Source organism: Lotus japonicus, chromosome 4 (genome assembly GCF_012489685.1).
Source record: "Lotus japonicus ecotype B-129 chromosome 4, LjGifu_v1.2".
NCBI classification, from domain to species: domain Eukaryota; kingdom Viridiplantae; phylum Streptophyta; class Magnoliopsida; order Fabales; family Fabaceae; genus Lotus; species Lotus japonicus.
This window is the reverse complement of record NC_080044.1, coordinates 21574161-21594942: the sequence shown is the minus strand read 5'-3', so window position 1 is coordinate 21594942 and position 20782 is coordinate 21574161. Positions and strand designations below refer to the sequence as shown.

The 20782-nt window shown below is 37.1% G+C and overlaps 2 protein-coding genes across 4 annotated transcripts; both read left to right on the top strand.

The window, feature by feature from the left end:
- The first annotated feature begins 5739 nt into the window (after positions 1-5739).
- LOC130715581 (probable apyrase 7) lies at positions 5740-11573 on the top strand. Of its 3 annotated transcripts, none has more exons than XM_057565700.1 (3): positions 5740-8527; positions 10375-10708; positions 11128-11573. In XM_057565700.1, exons 1-2 carry the CDS (start codon positions 6661-6663, stop codon positions 10683-10685), a joined length of 2178 nt encoding a protein of 725 aa, XP_057421683.1. In that variant the 5' UTR covers positions 5740-6660; the 3' UTR covers positions 10686-10708; positions 11128-11573. The 3 variants fall into 3 exon arrangements, with proteins under 3 accessions (XP_057421683.1, XP_057421682.1, XP_057421681.1); XM_057565699.1 differs by having other exon boundaries at positions 10925-11573; XM_057565698.1 differs by having other exon boundaries at positions 5743-8527; positions 11120-11573.
- Positions 11574-19623: 8050 nt separating this feature from the next.
- Positions 19624-20343, top strand: LOC130712482 (AT-hook motif nuclear-localized protein 28-like). The gene has a single exon (XM_057562312.1). It carries the CDS (start codon positions 19624-19626, stop codon positions 20341-20343), a length of 720 nt encoding a protein of 239 aa, XP_057418295.1.
- The last annotated feature ends 439 nt before the right edge of the window (positions 20344-20782 follow it).

The window sequence follows — 20782 nt, the reverse complement described above, 5'->3', positions numbered from 1 at the left end:
ACGTAGGATGCCAACGTGTATAAAAACATGACATTTGGCCTTTTCCGTCTCAGGGACTAACATAAACTCAACCAAGGACGAACTTGACCGACGACAACACATTCAGGGATGAAAAAAGACAATTTTCAAAGTATGAGGACCAGTCCGTCATAAGTGAACACAGCAGGGACCAAAATGACTGTCTAATCCACAAAACTTTAACATTGTAGAACATGAGATGAGAGACATTTCATACTACCTAAGACATCCATAAATCATGGGAAAAAAAAACCTAACACATCCTTGTAGTTTGTAATTTTGTAAACACTTCGGTAGCGTTTGGTAGACAGGTGGGAAGGGAACGGAACGAGACATATGGGTTTCGTTCTGTGTTTGTTATGTTTTTAAGATGGAACGGAACGGGACAAAAGGCTCCAAGAACGGGACACTTTGGTTCCTTGGAAAATGGTGGAACGGAAGGGAACGGAACAGAACACTCTCTTAAAACTTTTGCAAGTTCAAAAATACCCCTAATTTATATTTGAAATTTTATGTATCTAAACAGTTTAAAATCACTTCTAAAATTGAAAGCACTTATTATAATTGTAGACAAAGTTAATGAAAATCTACTTTTTCAAAAAAATCACTTAAAATAAAATCAATTATTTTTTCAAAAGTAAAATCACTTTTTGTAAGCAATGATAAACGAGCCAATTAGAGTGTGTTTTACTCAACTTATTTTGGAAAAAATCACTTTTAAAATCAAAATATCACTTTTTGTGTTTGTTTCAGCTGAAGCTGTAAACAGATTATTTGAAACAGTTACTTTAGATTATCATGAAAATCTTTGATGATAGATGAGAGGAGATAAAAAAAGTGATTTTAATTAGAGTAGTCGAACACGAATCAACTTAATTAAAATTGTAAGACCTGGATTTGCAGAACCAGTTAAGTTCCGACTCACGCGTAGAATCAGTGTAAACGTGACAGGAGTTTGTTGTTTGAGAAAGATCAATGAAAAAGAAAGTTCAGGAATTGCTCGAGGAATGTGGCGTTGTTGCTTCCGGAGCTAGGGCGAGTCGTCTGCACACCTGCCTTATGGCGAGCGTGTCCAGTATAGGCTATATCGCTTTTAGAGCAACGTTTTAAATGAGATTTCGAATCCTTGGAAAATTTAGAGATTCTCTTTATTTTTCCTTCGACCAGCGTTTCATTTCGGAACTCTGGACTGTACGCATGATAGTATTCACTTTTCAGAAGTCCGACGACGCTAATTTCTTTGCTTCGAAACCCTAGATTCGAGCGATGGATGAAGACTTTTTCTATTCGGGACTTCTAACGAAGTTTCCGTCCGCGCTGCCAGATTTGTTTCGACGTTTCCAATCTTTCTTCAGAAGGAAGTTTTCTCATCCGACATCAATTGCAAAAAGTAGTTTTGCGGTATATTTTGAAGCATACTGCGTTCAAGCCATTTTCTCACTTAAATGAACCCAATGCAAGTATCGTCCTTTCTTGGATCGATACTTAGATTAATTACATAATATGACAACGTCATATTTGTTCTAATTGTCTAACAATTATTCTTTAGCTCTGTTTCTACTCATTTCTTGGTTTATGGATCATTTTATTTTGCTCAAAGTGATTCAAATTTATATTTTATCATTTCATAAAGTTCCTCATAATTTTTGGGATAATAATATATCACCCTTATATTTTTATCTTAACTCTATGAGTTAAATCATTCAGCGTCTAAATTAATCTGTACCGATTAATAAATATCTCATCCTTTTTACTTGGCCTTTCTTGCTCCACGTCTTTCATTTTGGCCAATCCATTCATTTTACCACATGTTTCTACTTTATTCATTCCAAATTTCTTTCCCTGGCAGAATGCGCACACCGTAGTCCCTCTGTTTCTCTTATTCACGTCTTTTTTTCCTCACCACTCTCTTTACTCTCATTTTTAATTGGTTTCTGCAGCAATTTATAATCCTTGTTCCTTTCATCTTGTTCTCATCACCAACCTCATCTCGTTCATTTTCTTTGTGGCAGCGCCCACACACAACTGTGCCTTCTTCCTTCATGATCAAGCCACCACCTTGGTTCTCTCTTCACCCACGCAAGGCACAAACCACCACCACCTCTAAGGCATTTTCATGGTAAAACCTCTTCTCCTTTTTATCATGTTTTTAATGGGTAAAGATTGAGTTTTGATTTGTTATGCTTTTTCAAAAATGACTTTCATCCAAAGTGCTTTTACAATTGTTGTTCCCTATCACCGGATCTATAGATTTCACTGATTAGTTTTCCAAAAAGTTGTTTTTTTTAGTTAAGTGATTTTGGGATTTTAATGATTTTAATTTAAACCTTGATTAGTTATTTTTAAATGTTAAAAATGGCTTTGGAAGTGATTTGGGGAAAAAGGAAAATTTATACATATATATGTAGTCGTGGCCGAGCCTATGACATGTGTTTTGGGTTTGGGAAAATCAATTCTGAAACTTGTTTTTATTTAGTGAAAATCATAAGTTAAGTTTATGGTGACAAAACTTTAGGATTAAAGCACAAGAGGCTGAGAAGTTTTGGGTTAAACCGGAGTTTTAAAAGTCTTGGGGTTTGTTTGATAAATTTATAAAAGATTGAGGGTTGAAAAAGAATTTACTTTTATGTGAGGACCTTTTCGTGATTATGTGCTTATCAAGGGACTAGGGTTGAATTATTTAAAAGTTGAGGAGTTGTTTGCGAAATGTGTTTTTTTAAGGACCTTTCTTTAAAACTCACAAATATTTTATCTTTGGACTTTAGTCCTTGAAACATAAAGTTTGTGCATTTAGCCTAAGTGAGCTAGAAAGATTGGCTAAGTTTGTTCTAGAACTTTAGATGTGACTTTAGAGGCTAAGGTTTAGTATGTGAACTTGTGAAGGGTACGAATAACGGAAGCGCTTGACGACGAAGCCAAAGAACAAACGGAAGTGAGCCAACACGGGAAAGCAAAGATATGACTGGATTTGATTTGAGTCGCAACTTAGTAAGGAAAGCGCCTAAGGTTAGGGCAACTTACTATATTAGCTATGATTGCATGATAGGCGTCGATAAATTCGACTTATGCTTTATTTGATGTTGTTTATGATGATGAGTTGATGTTATGATGCTTTTCCATAACTTGTGATATTGTGCTATTGTTGGATTGTGCATTTTGACGCGACTTCGGAGTGGAGATTCATTGATCTGGTGATCTTTGACATTTCGGGTTGGATGAACAACCCTAGGCAAGTCCAAACGAGGGGTTTGAGGCTTAGCCATTTGTTGGGATTCGTTTGAATACTTAGACTTTCCCCGGGAAACTTCTTTTGGAGGGTTTTTGGAAAACTTAGAATGATTAGAATTTCGAAAACTAGAGACTCTGGGAGACTTAGACTTTGAGAAGTAAACTCATAACTTGACTAATTCAATTCGAAACGTTTTTACTAAACGAATAATCATAGGAGAACTAAAGGGGAAAATATTTACGAAAGACGGGGAAAAGTCGGCTTTTGTTGTGGGTTTGGAGAGTTTTGGAATTGGGGAAAGCCACTAAGGTGAGCTATGGTGATGATTGAAAGTCACCGAGTACTCTAGTACTCTTGGGAGTGTTGTTCGAGTCGTGCTGTATTGACCGGCACAGACTCTGGGCTTGTTTGTGGGTTTTGTGGTGGGAGTTGTGTTGTATTGACCGACACTAACTCATGGTTTTGTTGGGATTGGGTTGTGAGCTAAACACTTCCGTGGTAAGGGCGATTCGTTGTTTGGCTAACCATATTGCATCAATCGGGTGAATAACGGGAATGGTTCACCTGTGCATATCATATGGTGAATAACGGGAATGGTTCACCAAGGATGAATAACGGGAATGGTTCATCCAGGATGGATAACGGGAATGGTCCATCCATAGTGAAGAACGGGAAGCTTCACTGAGGCGTGAGACTTCGTGAAAGCATGGAACTTCACTGAAGCGTGAGACTTCGTGAAAGCTAGTAAGCTTCACTGAGGCGTGAGACTTCGTGAAAGCAGAAACTTCACTGAGGCGGGAGACCTCGTGGAGACGGGAACCTTCGCTGAAACGGGAGACTTTGCGGAGGCGTACACCTTTGCTGAAGCGGGAGACTTTGCGGAGGCGTGCAACTTCACTGAAGCGTGAGACTTCGTGAAGGCGCGAAACTTCACTGAAGCGTGAGACTTCGTGAATGTGTGAGATTTCACTGAAGCGTGAGACTTCGTGAAAGCGTAAGACCCCATTGAAGCGTGAGACTTCATGGAAGCGTGAGATTTCATCGTCGTTTACCCTAGGGCAACGACAGGGAACATTGGTTTAGTTGGATACGTGTGTGTTGGGAGGACGATACATTGTTTGACTAACCTTATCACCTAACTTCATATGTTGAGATTATGATGATTTGATGTTGATGAACATCGTTAGGTATTAATGATTGAACTGTGTAGGAGATTCGAGAACATGCTATGTATATACCTTAGAGTAGGCAATACATAACTTATATGTATATATATACAACATATGTATATATCCCCTTTACAAGTTGATTGTATATCTATTGTATTCTGTAAGTTGACCCTAGCGCCTTGGCTTTGTTTGTATGTTTGTGTTTGGGCGGTCGGCCTGCTGCCAGGCGTCTGTCAGCCGGTTCGTGATGATTCGTTGTGCGGGAAAGACCCGGAGCGGAACGACTATTACTGAAGCTTTCGACGAGGACCCGGACTTCATGCCTGATCGAGGGAGGGTCGATGATAGTAGTGTGGGGTATGGGTGGTTAGAGTCTTTTGGAGTTGGTTGTTACTGTAATAGCTCTGATTCGTTTTGCTTTTGGGACAGGGTAGGTTCCCGATGCATGGCTTTTTGTGTGGTTCTCTTACGGAGGGATCACAGTGAGTCAGTCGGACCATAGGGGTCTTTGCTTAGGCCATTTTGAGGCCGACTTTCTCCTAGTGGTTTGTAATTATACTTTTTCTCACTCACACTTCTGGATCTGTAAATATTTGCCTACGGGCACACTACTTTGGAGTCACTGCGAGTGTGTGGGGCGTGGAAGTGCAGCTGAGGCTGTACATGTTTATATTTGATGTATATTGGTTAGTTTAGTAGTTGTGTTTTGTCTTTACTTCTTTATCGTTTTGATTTAAAGGAATCAATCGAAAAAAATTACCTGTTTTCCGCGTAAAGATTATTTTTGGTTACTAAAGTGACACCTGGAAATCGGGGTGTTACAAAAATAAAATCAATTATTTTTTCAAAAGTAAAGTCAGTTTTTGTAAGCAATGATAAACGAGCCAATTAGAGTGCGTTTGATTCAACTTATTTTGGAAAAATCACTTTTTAATCAAAAAATCACTTTTAAAATAAAAAAACACTTTTTGTGTTTGTTTCAACTGAAGCTGAAAACAGATTATTTGAAACAATTACGTTAACTTATAATAAAAATCTATGATGATAGATGAGAGGAGATGAAAAAAAAGTGATTTTAATTAGAGTAGTCAAACACGAATCAACTTATGTTTTTCTCAAAATCTCTAATAAAAAAAATTATAGTTAAAAATCAATATTTTTTAATCTAAGCAAACACACTTAAAATAACTTAAATAAATAATTAGGTTTCCGCTTTTTTCAATAGAATACTGAAACAACTTAAACAATATATAAGTGATTAATTTAAAGAAATAAGTGATTATTTCATGAAGTAAGTAATAACAAACGGTTTCTTTACAAAATGTTCAATTGAGTTCAATTTGTTCTCATCAATCAAATACTAAACATGCAGGGTTATATATGTAATTAAAATCATGGTTCTGTTCTATCTGTTCTGTCCCGTTCCATTCTGTTATGTCCTGTTCTGTCCCGTCACCAAACGCTACCTTCATTTGTATACAAATTTAACTAAGTAAGAGCATCATTATCCAAGAAACTCATTAGAGTTTCTAATTTAAATTTTGGTAATGCCACGTCATTTAAACCACTTTAATAAACTCTACTCACTTTTTACTCCAATTCAGAAATTCTAAAAAGTTTCTTAAAATGGATCCCACAATATACCCCACTACTTTCTTGTAAATCCAGTTACCTATTTATTTGCTTTTTTATTTGTTTTTTATTTATTTTTTAATCATTAAATTTAGAAGAGAAACTTTGAGCTAAAGAAACTTTGGAGCAAAGTTGCTTGCCACGTGAAGAAACTTAATTTTCTGCAAGAGTTAAGAAACTTTACTTCAGATGACATGTCACAAAGAAACTCACTGTTGCTGATGCTCTAAGGATGGGCCAAACATACCCATTTGCTCCTTCTGGCCCAATTTAGGAACATAACTGCAAAACTGAAAAAATTAAATGTAAGAAAGAAAGAAAGAAACTGGTCTTCTTCTTTGTTCTCACCCAGCTCTATGCAGAGATCTGGTGCATACTCCAATTCTCTATTCCCTGCACTTCTCTCTGCAAACTTCAACACTTCACAGTTCACACCCATTCCTTCATCCCTGATCTCATCACAACAACAACAACAACAAAAGACTCTCAGTAATCACTTCCCATAAATCTCACTGTCTTCTTCATCCAAAACTCCATGATCACAACCATCGCTATGCAACGAAATGCCACATAACCCACATCACAAGAAGAGCCTCTCCTCAGTGAAACGACATGGTCTTTGGCAAAGCCTCAATCGGCAAGAACAACCTGCGAATCTCCTCGTCCCTTCAGGATCTCGCCTCGTACCGCCACCTCGATCCGGAAGCCACCGACGCTACCACCGCCACCGCCGCTGCCGTCGATTTGAAGAAACCCCCTTTGCAGAGGGAGAGCCTCGTGTCCAGTTTCTCCAAGACAAAACCAGTTCAACCCGGAAACCCGGTTCGCAGGAAATGGGCCAGACCCATCACCCTCGCTCTGTGTCTCTTGCTGTTCGCGTTTCTGATCTACGCGATGTTAGCACTGGTTTTTTCCCACCAAGGATCAGGTAGGTACTATGTTGTTCTTGATTGTGGTAGCACTGGTACTCGGGTTTATGTGTACAAGGTTGAGGTTGAACATAAGGAGGATAGTTCTCTTCTTCCGATAACTGTTACTTCATTGAGAAGTGGTTTGAATAAGAAGCGTCGTGGTTCACAAAGTGGGCGTGCCTATGATCGCATGGAAACTGAACCGGGTCTGGACAAGTTGGTGCACAATGTTTCTGGTTTGAAAGCTGCATTGAAACCGCTTCTCAAGTGGGCACAGAAGCAGATACCTGAGGATTCTCATAAGAGCACTTCATTGTTTCTGTATGCCACTGCTGGTGTTAGGAGGCTTCCTGTTGATGATTCTAAATGGGTGTTGGATCATGCTTGGTCAGTGCTGAAGGGTTCTCCTTTTGTGTCTAGGAAGGATTGGGTGAAGACCATTACTGGGACTGAAGAAGCTTACTTTGGATGGATTGCGCTTAATTATCATAGTGGTATATTGGGGGTTAAGCCGAGGAGAGAAACTTATGGCGCGCTTGATTTGGGGGGGTCGTCGTTGCAGGTCACGTTTGAGAGTGATCAGCAGCTGAATAGTGAGACTAGTTTGTATGTTAGGATTGGATCAGTGAATCACCATCTCACTGCGTATTCTCTTGCTGGGTATGGCCTCAATGAGGCTTTTGATAAATCAGTGGGGTATCTTTATAAGAAGGAGGGTGGTGGTACAAAAAAAATGGAAGTTAAACACCCTTGCTTGCAATCTGGGTATAAGAATCGATATACATGCTCTCGTTGTTCTTCTGGTGAGAAAGAAGGTGAGAGTCCTAGAGTTAATAGTGGCAATGTGTTGGGTGGGAAAGGGCAATCAAAGACTCCGGTGACGCTTGTTGGTGCTCCTAATTGGCAAGAATGCAGTGCACTGGCAAAGGTTGCTGTTAATTTGTCTGAATGGTCTGATTTGAGTCCAGGACTTGATTGTGAAGTGCATCCTTGTGCGCTAAGAGAGAATCTTCCTCGACCGTTAGGCCACTTTTATGTGATTTCAGGGTTTTTCGTTGTGTATAGGTTTTTCAATCTAACTTCTGGAGCCACACTTGATGATGTGTTGGAAAAGGGTAGGGAGTTTTGTGAAAAAAATTGGGAAGTTGCAAAGAAGAGTGTTGCTCCTCAGCCTTTTATTGAGCAATACTGCTTCAGGGCACCTTATGTTACCTCACTTCTCAGAGAGGGTTTGCACATTACTGATGACCATATAACTGTTGGCTCTGGAAGTATCACTTGGACACTTGGGGTAGCCTTGTTGGAAGCTGGGAAGGCATATTCTACTAGATTTGGGCTTGGTGGTTTTGACTTGCTTCAGATGAAGTTGAATCCTGTGATTGTTATTGCCATTTTGCTTCTTTCTTCAATTCTTCTGCTTTGTGCTTTATCATGTGTTGTCAAGTGGGTGCCAAGATTTTTCCGGAGGCAGTATCTTCCCCTTTTCAGGCATAACAGTGCGTCCACTGCATCAGTTCTTAATATTCCTTCTCCTTTCCGGTTCCAGCGGTGGAGTCCAATCATTTCTGGTAAGCTATTTTACACATGATTTCTGATGGCAGCACAAAATTGATGTCCAACCTTACCACAATAGAAACAACAGATTAATCTATGTATACTATTCTTTCATAACTGATGATTTCTGATGACTCCTTAAGCTCAATGTCATGAACTTGCTGCAGCATAAACAATTGTGACACGCATGTGATTGTTTGTTGCTGTTGTCATGTATTCTTTAAGAGAAAAAATATACATTATAATTCTGCAGCCGCTTTGGACCTAGATGAACCGATGTAGGGGAAAGTTATCTCTATCAGGTTTTCTCAATTGGATCCTTCATTGGATTAACTTTAGGTGATTTTTGGGAAGTTTTAACAATGAAAATGATCAGTTGTTACTTGAGATTTTGGAATAGATGCTTTGTGTTTAGACTTCTTTCTTTTCAAATGACCTAAGTGATGTAAACCCTCTTAGGAACCTCAGTTTTAGTGCTCCATAATCTGAAGCAAATTATCTTCTTAGTTAATATTTTGATTTCTGGTGGAGGAAGAACAATCCCCAGCCTCATTGGATTCAGATTTGTAAATGAAACCCTACTTAAAATTTGAATGAGTTCAATTGTTTTAAGAATTTCTGCATCATTTTCGTCTACTAAAAGGAACCTTAGCTTCTTTTATTTATTGCATATTTAGAGGAGCTATTCTGGTTACATGGCGAATTTTCTTTCTATTTTGCTATTTCCTTTGAATTTGGAACTTCTTCAAAACTATGGATATTTATACATAGGCTAGGATGTGAGTCTGATTTGATTGTCTGCGTGCTAATCAATCAACTATAGCAGCAGCATGTAGCAGCAGTTGGCTGCTGCTAGAAGTCAATCACATTGCATATTTGTGTCGTGCCTGCGATCACAGCCCATATCACAGAAAATCATGGTTGAATGATATGGTGTACAGGGGCTAAAACCATCTTTGCCTCTGTTTTCTTATTTATCCAACCCTTTTTTTATTTTTCATGATTTCTTCTCCTCCTTTTTCATCAAAAGATCCCTGTAGGATTCAGAGCCTTTCAACACAAATGCATAAACTAGACCATCCTAACCGACTGCTAACTAGCATCCTTTGCTGATGTGCTTCCCCACTGCATGTCCAGGTCTCTGTTCAAGCAAGTATACTGAACTGCCGTCTTCTGACTTTTGATCATCCCCTTCGCGCCAGTCTTTTTTTTGTGCCTGTTCTAACCACTTACACTTTTTCATTGTTCTGACCTTTCTTTTTTTATTACTAATTATGGATGTCTTAACTAAGGGTAACTTTTTTTTTTTGGAGTATTTATGGATTACTATGATTGCCCACCACAAATTTGGTATCCTGAGTTCCTGACAATGTGTGTGTATCAAATCAAATTCATATTTAGAGTGAATCTTTGGTAGATGCTATGGCTGAGTTGATGTACTTATCAATCCCACCATTAAATGCTTTTGATTAGAAGATTGTAATTTGTACTACAATGAGTCCATTTGGATGCAGACCAAAGAACATTTATTGAAACTTATTTAGTATTTTTTTATAAGCTCCAATAAGTGCTCTTTATTCCGCATCCAAACAGGAAACGGGAGCTATATCCTATTTGTATTGTGTCATGATGTTTGCAGTTGGCACAAGTGTCCATCATGTACTCTTACAGCATGCTGTGTTTAGTTTCAGTTTATTTATAAAATGTTATGGGGTTGCTCCTTTTGGATAGTTTAGATGCTTGATTATGTAGTTGGGTTGCTCCTTTTGGATTGTTTGGATTTCTGTGTATAATCTTTTGCAGTGTAGGTAATCTTAATTTATGATTAAGCTTTGATGCCAATGTACCTCTGATATTGCAGGAGAGGGAAGAATAAAGACACCACTCAGCCCTACAATTGCAGGTTCACAAGATAGACCATTTAGTCTGGGGCATGGTCTCGGTGACAATAGTGGCGGCATCCAGCTGATGGAATCTTCCTTTTACCCATCAGCTAGTAGTGTCTCGCATAGTTATTCATCAAGTAATTTAGGGCAGATGCAGTTGGAAAGCAGTAACATAGGGACCTTCTGGTCACCCCACAGAAGTCAGATGCGTCTGCAGAGTCGGAGATCACAATCTCGCGAAGACCTGAATTCCTCACTGTCAGAGGCACACATGGGGAAGGTTTAGGGCATCATCTTCTGGAAATTTTGGTATGAATACACAATTTATCTTCTTGAAAATTATACATTTTTATAGACAAACCATTTTTACTTTTTTTAATTTTGTTTTCTTGATTCTTAGGCATTCTTTAATGTAATATAAGTATAGTTATAGGTAAATACTAGTCAGCCCCATGCATATTCTTTTTGTTGATTGTTCTTTCTATAATTATTTGAAGTTACTAGTGACAAATTCCACCAAATCAGATTTCCCACATTTCTCCTATGTTTGTAATTTTGGACTGCACTTGTTCATGAGCAAAGGGTAAAGGGCCACCTGGTGCTATCTGGGCATCGCCTGAACATCTTGTCCTTGTACTTTCTTCAGTAAAGGGTATCTACTATGTGCTATTTTTCTCTAAATCTTCACTGCAAATTGTAAAGGGTTTATGCATGTACTAGCATTTCAGTTCTTGCCATGGAGATGACAGTTGGAGGGGGCTAAACGAGGGCTGGCGAGATTGTTTAATTCCGGACTAATTTGCTTCTCGTGGATCTCACTTCCAAATTGACTTCCTCTTTAAGCTGCCTGGCACGAAAAAGCACTCTTGTTCCATCAAAGGCTCCATGTTCTGCCTGTGAAGAATCAAAGTCTGCCAAGTACCAGAAACTCATCAAACTGCTAAAGATCAATTTAATTTGGACTCTGCTTTGGTTCCATTTTTTAGACTAATAAACCACCATTACTACATAGAATATCCCTTGTTTGATAGGTGACTTGTGAGCGGGAAAACAACACTTGGAAAAGATGAACCATTGAGAAAATTTGTAACAATACATAGTACAATGCTGACATCCTATACCTTGAATAAGCTATTGAAATTAGTTGCAACTTGCAACTTTCCATCTGAAGAAAGCGTTCATTTGAAAAAAACAACTTTCATTTAATGTTGCTTTAGATGTTCTATACCAAACCAAATAGTGTTGCTTTTGATGCTGAACAACTATATATATCTTCCGTGTGAATGAATTTGGAAATTGCTTTACGTTTTGACTATTATTTATTAGTTTTCAAGAGAAATACTAACTCGTTCTTAAAGCAACTCTTCAATACATTTCGTGTGATTGATTTAATTTTAAGAAAGTCATATACAAGAGGATGATCATATGATGCAATGCTTTACACTAACAGTATTAAACAGTTAAGCAGCTAAGTACAGTTCAGTAATGGCTTTAACAACTAACAGCAATTTATATTAATGTTAGATTTATATGATTCACTCTTCCTATCCTTCTCGTCTACCATAGGTAGATATACCTCTTGCATGTTTACAAGTATCATTTTCCCATTTTGTTTACCTTTTATTGTGATCCAGGTAACCTTTTTTATTTGGTCCATTAAATGATCTCATGCAAAATAGATTTGATCCCTGGTCTTTGCATTTACATGCAAAAGACTATTAGTTGCTCTGAGTGACATATTTTTTATGTGGATTTGTCAACATCAATTTGAAAGCACATTTAAGCCAACAGGATAGAGAATTTATTTCACGTTTGCTTACTTGAAATTCACATCTTTTGGTTGAAACTGTCTCGTAAGTGTGTGAGCTGTAAGTGTGTGAGCTGAAAATCAAAAACACAATAGCACATTTCTTATGTCGAATCACGAAATAATTTAAGACTGATTTTTGCATTATTTTTATGTTGGAAAATCTTCTCCATTGTACTTTTCTCAGTGTAGGTAGATTATTCAGGTATTTAAGTTCACATCCTTTGCAAGTTTAATTAAAAAAAGGGGCATTTTTTCTTTTCTATACCAGAATCGCTTTCACTTGCTAATGCAAATTAGGAGCACAACACTCCTAAGACAAAATAAATAGGAGTGAAAATCCGAAAACTAGGATAACTTAACTCTCAAGTGAAGTGAGTGAGTAAACTCTCCACTCCAACAAAAGATAATCTGAAACAGAAAGAAACACAGAAAACCATATTATTGTAAAATTTGTCTAGTGTAACTTCGATGAATTGTGCATTTCATTCAACATTCTCTGATTGTCCATGTACAATCCATCGAAATTTTTCATTCTTAGTCCCTTCACCAAAGATTTAGAGATGCTTCATTCCATGCTCCAGCAGTTGTCTAATGCAGCTGAAATCCACGTCCACGTGCCAAATTGTTTTTTAGTTTATTAAATTATTCTCGTAATTTCGCGCCGACGGTGATGAATGTCAAAAGTCTCTCCAAAAGTGCGGTTCAGATCCAACACTCAACATAAGGGTTCAAAGTCAAACAGACACTTTTTACCGCTGCGATCAGTCTGAAATTGCTTAACACAATTACAAGAAGGTTAAAAGTAAAAGATCACCCCTCACAGTAAGTAACTGAGTGCAGGCATTTATCCAGTAAGGCATTGTGTCGAACAGGTAATAGGCGTTCTAACTTCTAAGCCATGTACGAGCAGTAAAAATAAAAGACAAACAAGATTCTCGTAATTTGATATTTGATACAGATAAAATATTCAATAATAGATAAGGTCTCAACCGAGGAACATTTGATAAGAGATTGATTGTTGTTGTGAGAGTGAACCCGAAGATGGAAAAGGTGAAGGGATTCCATTTCAGGTGCGAAGAATTATCTCGAGAAGTAAATGAGATGAGAGCGAGATCTTGAGGCAGAGGGATCCCGTGGAAGAGGAGAGGGGGAGGAGACTCAGCAGTTTCGGCGGAAGAGGGAGATTTAGGCGCAGCTGCACCACCGGCATGGTGGAGGAGCACAGGGAACTAGTGCAAGCACACGAGAATTCTTGGACCAGTGAAGGAGTCACACGTGTGTTCACGGATCGGGTTGAATCGATTTTTAAGGGAAATGTTATCATGTTCAATCTCATTAACTTCGTTATTTCGAGTAAAAAAAAATAACTTTGTTATTTCAACGTTTAATTATTTTTTTTAAATTTAAACTCTAATTATTTCGATCCAATTTATAACCGTTTGAATTGATTTAGGTTTCTTAGTTTTATTTTATCTTTTTTTTCTTTCTTGTTACAACTTGAGAACTGAAAGACAAACAGTACAAAGATGACAAAAGGCTACTTGGACAAATATCACGACTTTGTTCCTCCACTAGCTGCGTACTTAAGTCCATGTCAGTGGAACGAACTTCCAACTCATTCGATTTGTCGTCGTCAACAACTTGGCTCACCAAGTTTACCACCTTCGTCTCGGGCTCAAATTGATCTTTCGCCTCACCAGACACATATTCTTCTTCCACTCGATGCCATAATCGACCTCCACCAGACCACCACCATCAAAATAATTTGCAATCTCCTCTTACAAACAGAATCATGTATATTGTATTGTCAATATTAACATCCATAGAAACCTGCTGAAACAGAGGATTAGACGACAATCAACATTCTGCCAACATCCAGCCTCTTCTTCTGGGAAGTGACATCATCAATACACACAAAGCTCCCCAAAGTGTTTCCTACTGCTGCAAAAAAAAAAAAAAGATTATTCCATGCAAACTCACCTATATGAGGTGAGTTGATCCCTTCATAACACTTTAGCACAACTTCACTCTTCAAAGCTTTCCTTCAAAACATACCGAGCCTCCGCTAACATAAATTCCATATCTTCCTTACGGGTGAGGTGGTGGCGGCGGTGTTGGTAGTGGTTGTGAAAGGTGATGGTGAGGATGGTGGTGGCGGTGGCAGTGGTAGCTGCGATGTGGTGGCGGCAGAGGAGGTGTTGGAAGTGATAGTGATGATAGTGGCAGCGGTGGTGGTGGAGGGTTGTGGTGCCAGTAGTGGTAGTGGTGGTTTAGGTGGCGTCGGCGACGATGGTGTTGGTGGAAGTGATGGTGATGATGGTGGTGGTGGTGGCAATGGTGGTGGTGACGACGGTTGAGGGAGGTAGTTATGACGGTAGTGGTGGTGGTTGGTCATGGTGGTATGTAGTGGTGGTGGGTCATGGTCGTATATAATATTGGTAGCGATGACAATGACAGTTGAGGTGGTGGAGGTGGTGGTGGTAGTGGTGGTGAAAGGTGATGGTGAGGATGGTGGTGGCGGTCGCAGTGGTGGTAGGTGATGGTAGTGGTGATAGAGACGACGACAATGACAATGGGTGACAGTGGTGGCGGCGATGGTGGTGGTGGAGGAGGAGGTGGGGGAGGAGGCGACGATGGTGGTGGTGGTGGAGTGCGGTGGTGGAGAGTGGTGGTAGCAACGATGAAAGGTGGTGTGGTGGCGACTTATACATCATACTCTTAGCATGCCTTATCCTTCATCTATAGGGTGGATTAAATAATCCATCATTTTAATGTATAAGGGTGGATTGATGTATAAGTTTATACAATACAATGTTAGCACCAAACAATGAATAAGTCCATAATGTATTGTATAACCTTATTCTATTATGTCTAATATGGCGTGTCAAGCGAGCCCTTAATCATAATGTTGTCGTTGCCTCTGGACGACCACCAACCCTATGATTCCCAAAAGCCAAGTTATATGAGCTTCGATCATAACCATTGACTCCCCTCGAAGGGTTCAACCCTCTATGAGTTAACATCTACAAGCTCCTTAGGCTTATTCCTGGTATGATTCCCAAAAGCCAAGTTATATGAGCTTCGGTCATAACCATTGACTCCCCTCGAAGGGTTCAACCCTCTATGAGTTAACATCTACAAGCTCCTTAGGCTTATTCCTGGTCCCTTTAGGTCGCCCTCACTATGACCTCGATGTCGACGACACACGAGCAACAACCTTCTTTTTCTTCTTGGGCCCCCTCTTCTTGGTTTGACAGGCTTCGTAAGTGTCACGGAAAAACTTCCCTCAACGTCATTAGCACCTCGTTGTTGCATTAAAGGAGAACCTAATGCATCTTCACTATCGATACTCCTTACTAGTCGATCATGCAAACTGTCTTCTACTATTCCTTCAGTTTGCTCCCACTAGTTTCAACGATATAGCTGCTAATAAACCACCACCAGCATAAAAAGATATCAGGACACACCCTCTTAAAAAATATACTATTGTGGCCTACTTTTGCAATATGTCTAGTCCCTGCTTCTGTGATATGTCTGAAACCTGCTTCTATGTTATTGAAGCATGAGACACTCCATCGCTTGTGATCCCATGTTGCCCAAGGCTTCCTCAGCACATTTAATCCACTAATTCACAACATGAGGCCAGTAAAGATGTTGCGACTGCTACCCTTGAATATTCTGGAAATCATTCATTGATCAGACCCGCGTAATTGAAGCTTGTAGAAAAAGAGGCTGAGCAGTGCATGCAACTGGTACCTTAACAACCGGGATCCCATAATTTCCAAACGCGTTGACCCTATAAGCAGACCATTACCAATGCCCCCCATAATTTGAAAATTAGTCCTTCGCCATATCTTGCCTGAAATCACTCCTCAAATCCTTCATTTCCTTACCCAAAGCTGACTCCTAACAACAACCCCCCGATCTAACATATCGTCCATTAACCCTTGATTATTCCAAATCAGCTCTACTGCACCCTGTCCATCTCAACGTCCATTTCATCCACTTCGTGACAGCCATCACTGTTGATCCCATCCTTCCCTTTCATCTCCTCATCGTCCTCCAATCCCAACACCATGACGTTGCTAACCTGGTGATCTTGCTCTTAGTTTCCCTCATTGCGTTCTGAATCCTCCAAGTGATCATCATCGTCACTTGTGACAGAAACCGCTGTGCTCGCCGACCTCCTCCCTTGTCCTTGAAAATGTACAAAGAAAGGCACCTCCTTATCCACTACCATTGTGTATGGTTCAAATGAGTTCTCCCTCTAAGAAGAACATATAAGTTAATATGTTTTAATGATGACAAAAACAATGAAGACCATGACATAAAGCTATAAAGACCATAGCAGTGCTACGTGTAACATCCCTAAATCTCGAGGGTCACTTTAGTAACCTTTTCAAAAAATGTGGGTGAATTTTTGCCGGAATAAAAACATTTTTTAAATACAGTTAAGTGAATAATAGAAAGAATTACTGAATAACCTCATTTCATTAATAGTGGAAAATGTTTGAGTACACCAACTATTAAAGCAAAAGGGAAACTAATTCCTTAGCCTTGCTCGAGCTCATCTACACACGATGGCTTCAAGGAGGCGTCAAGCCCTAGAAACAAAACTCGACCTCACTGCTCCAAGTAGAGACTCAATTATCACACAACTTGAGCCCAACTCATAGTCTTCGAGATGCAGGAGTCTTCTCCATGGCATGGATAAGGTAGTCCTCTACCGAGGAGGGTGAATCTTGGTTGGGAGCCTCCTCGGTGATCCTATCAGTGTCATCCATGGAGAGTAGTGCAAATTGAGGTGAAGGATATGGAACCCTGAGAGTCCCGTGGTAGCAAGTGAGGATAAGGGATCTCCTCTGACATGTGCGCTCTCATCTCCGTACACGACCGGTGTAGATATAACGTCTTCGAACGTGATCAATATCCCAAGCCGCATCGTCGTCCATGTCGAGTAGGTACACAGTCTCATATCGGCTGATCGCACACATAACAAAACCCTAAACTCTTATCTCCAAACACGTACGCAGCAACTAGGTTTAGGTATTTTTATATAGCAGTTCTTCAACGAGCTTGAACAACCTAAGCGGCCATAACACAAACAGGAAGTAAATCTTTTCAAAACTGGTACCAAATCTTTTCAATTAAGATTTGAAAAAGGAGATATAAACTTCCACAATTCAAACCAAATCAAATCCTCTTCAGCAGATTTGATTACATTTGATAAATTTCCCAATAACACGTGGAAGCTCCTTCAACAACCCTATCTTGTTGATCACGCAAAACAATCTAAAGCTTCTATGCGTCACACACAGCAGCTCCGCAAGGACATATGTTGTACACAGATGACACAACATCTTGTCACACATCTTGATACATAAAATAACTTAGCTAAAATGTAGACAACTAAGAACATAGAAACAACATAAATAGTAATGAAAATGACAATGAATAACTATTTAACCTTGTTACTTTGCATAAAAAAATATTAATCTCATTATTAATGGATATATATATATATATGTATATATATATATATGGGTCTTTCTTTGAGTTTAATGTAATTATTGCTTTTATAAGTCATTGTTCTCATCTCTTTTATTTTTATGTTTTTTTTTCAACATTATATTTTTGTTATAGTATATACTTGTTATTATATATTAAAATTAGTAACTAGTTTTTTAAAATAAAACAAATCTTCTGATTAATATTTGAAATTAAAATAATATTAATTTTAATTTTAATATATGATAAATGGTTTTATAAGCAGTAATTAATATACAATATTATTAATGATTATATAAAATTTGTAAAGCTCAAGTCATGTTTTTAAAATTCCATTTTTATTAATATTTAAAATTTAAATAATATTAATTTTATTTTCAAATATGAGAAATATTATTTTAAAAATTAAAAATTAATATAATGATTAATATAAAAATAAATTAATAACTAATTAATTTTTTTCTTAATGTATAGGTCAAGTAAATTTTACTTGCACATATATTTATATGTATGTATATATATTTTATTTATTTATTTAAAAACTATTTACTAATATAATGATTTATATAAAAGTCTATTAAATAAATAATTAAATACTTTGATTAAGGTATAAGTCAAGTAAATTCTACACAGACACACACATATCTATATATATATATATATATATATATATATATATATATTATTTTTTGTTTTTGTTTTTATTTAAAATATTCAAACATTTGTAATTAATACTTATATTAAATAAAATTAATATTTAATTTTAAATATTTTTACAATTATTAATTAATACAATAAAATAAAGTACTATTAGTAACTAACTAATATTTTCATTAATCTGAATGTCAAGTCAATTTTAATTTACTTTTATTATTTTATTATTATTGTTTTTGTTTTAAGAAAATTCCTTAAGTTGTGATAAAAAATATTTAAAATATAAATAATAATTAATTTACTTCTAAATATGAGAAGGTGAAAATTTGAGAATTAATTAATTCAATATAATGATTAATATAAAAAACTATGAATATAGATATCTTTATTATTAATATAATATATTTGTTCTAAAAAAAATATAAAAAACTATGAATAAATAATATTGATATTAATTTATTAGTCATGCCAACTTTAATTTTATATAGATATTAATTTATTCAATTTTTTACCAAATCAAATGATATTAAATTCAAAAGATTGTTGATAAAAAAATTAAATCCAAAAGAAAAGATTGTATCCATCTTATCTACCATAACATGTGTTGTATGTTAGTTGTAACTTATTGGATTTATGTATTGAGACATAAAGATTTTAGCTTATCACACATTTTATATTTTGTTGCAAAATTTTGTGTGAGCTATAAATTTTACTACATACCGTCACGAATCAAACTCTAAAAATCTTACTTGAAATGAGATAAATTGTGCATGTGAGTGAAAGTAAAAAAAATACATAAAGTTAAAAGAGTAGAAAAATAATTTTTTTGGTACAATTAATTATTCAACAAAAAAGTACAAATTTACTTTTTAATTCATTAACTATATATTGACCATGTATTAATAAAGCTTACGATAATGTCTAATATTTTATATTATTTATTTTTCTAAATTTAATTTAAATCAATTATGATGTGATAAGTTGATGATATATAATTAGATGTCTATATAAATTCCAAGACCAATATAAACATTTGTTAAGTTTTTTCTTTTTATAATAATAATATTATAATAATTAGTATCTTAACTTCCACGTAAAATTTAATTACATAAATCATTAAACTTTTTCTATTTATAATAATAATAATAATTCATTTTCAACATAAATAGTGGTTATGAGACTCTTATAAATTGTGGTGAATACAATAAGAACACTGCACAAGTAAATCTTACTTTCTTTCTCTTAGACAACAATGGTTGATAATGGTCGTGTACCGTGTATCTCCCCAACCTCTGAGAATGGCTCTTTAGAGCCCAAACAAAACCCTACACCACCCTCCCAACCACAACCACAACCCACCAATGAGAACCCTATCATTCTGGAGGAGGAAAACACTACACCACTCTCTAAGAGACCAAGGGGAAGGCCCTCTGGCTCTAAGAACAAGCCCAAATCACCAATCATTGACGACAACCTCCATACCGTCGTATTTCAAATCCCTCCTGGAAATGATATCATTGCTTGTCTCATCAACTTTGCACGCTGCCATCAAGTTAACCTCACTGTCCTTAGTGCTTCTGGCATTGTGTCAGACATTCATGTTCGCCATCCTCATGTTCTCTATGGCCCTTCTTTGATCTACCGCGGACTCCACTCAATGATTTCTCTAAATGGAACCTACATGAATTTTCAATTCCCTTCCATCACCAATGAACCTACCTATGAGAAGAACTTCACTATTAACCTTTCGGGGAGCCATGGTACAGTTTGTGCTGGGATTGTTGCAGGGAAGGTCATGGCTGCAGGTCCTGTAGTGGTCAACGCCTTAGTGTTTAAGAACTTTGGTTGCAGGGCATTCTGCAACGATGGAAACATGCTGATTGAGGAAGGCGGAGTGCTTTCTTGTTTTTTCAATGATCAAAATTCAAGCAGTTCTACTAGCTCAGTGGGCAGCAACACAAACAGTGCATAGGTCATTTCAACATGTCCATTTATGATGTTGTTGGTGCCAATTCAAACTTGTTGAAGTGAATTTGAGAGTTAATGTTTAATGTCAACTTCCATGTGTTATGTTGTTTTCATTATATGCGTTTTCTTTTTGTGTCTTGAGTCAAACAGTGATGAGCTTAATGTAAGGTTTCATATCTTTATCAAATGAGTTTTTTATGTTGGTTTTCATGTGCATGTAGTTTCGCTGTTTCTATGCCCTTGCAAATACTTGCTGATTTTAGTGGGATGGTTGAATTATTTTCCGTACTACAATGTTTATATTATTCAAAACATATATATATATATATATATATATATATGTATATGTGTGTGAGTATAAGTGCATGGTTAAAACATTAATTGTGAATGATATCACACTACACTTCTCTATTAACCTATCAACAAAGGACTTTTTTAGGTGA

Bases quoted from the DNA above. Each gene is read 5' to 3' on its own strand.
- LOC130715581 (XM_057565700.1), top strand. From the start codon at position 6,661: ATGGTCTTTGGCAAAGCCTCAATCGGCAAGAACAACCTGCGAATCTCC. The intron at 8,528-10,374 runs GTAAGCTATTTT...CTGATATTGCAG, and splicing joins GTGGAGTCCAATCATTTCTG to GAGAGGGAAGAATAAAGACA.
- LOC130712482 (XM_057562312.1), top strand. From the start codon at position 19,624: ATGGTTGATAATGGTCGTGTACCGTGTATCTCCCCAACCTCTGAGAAT.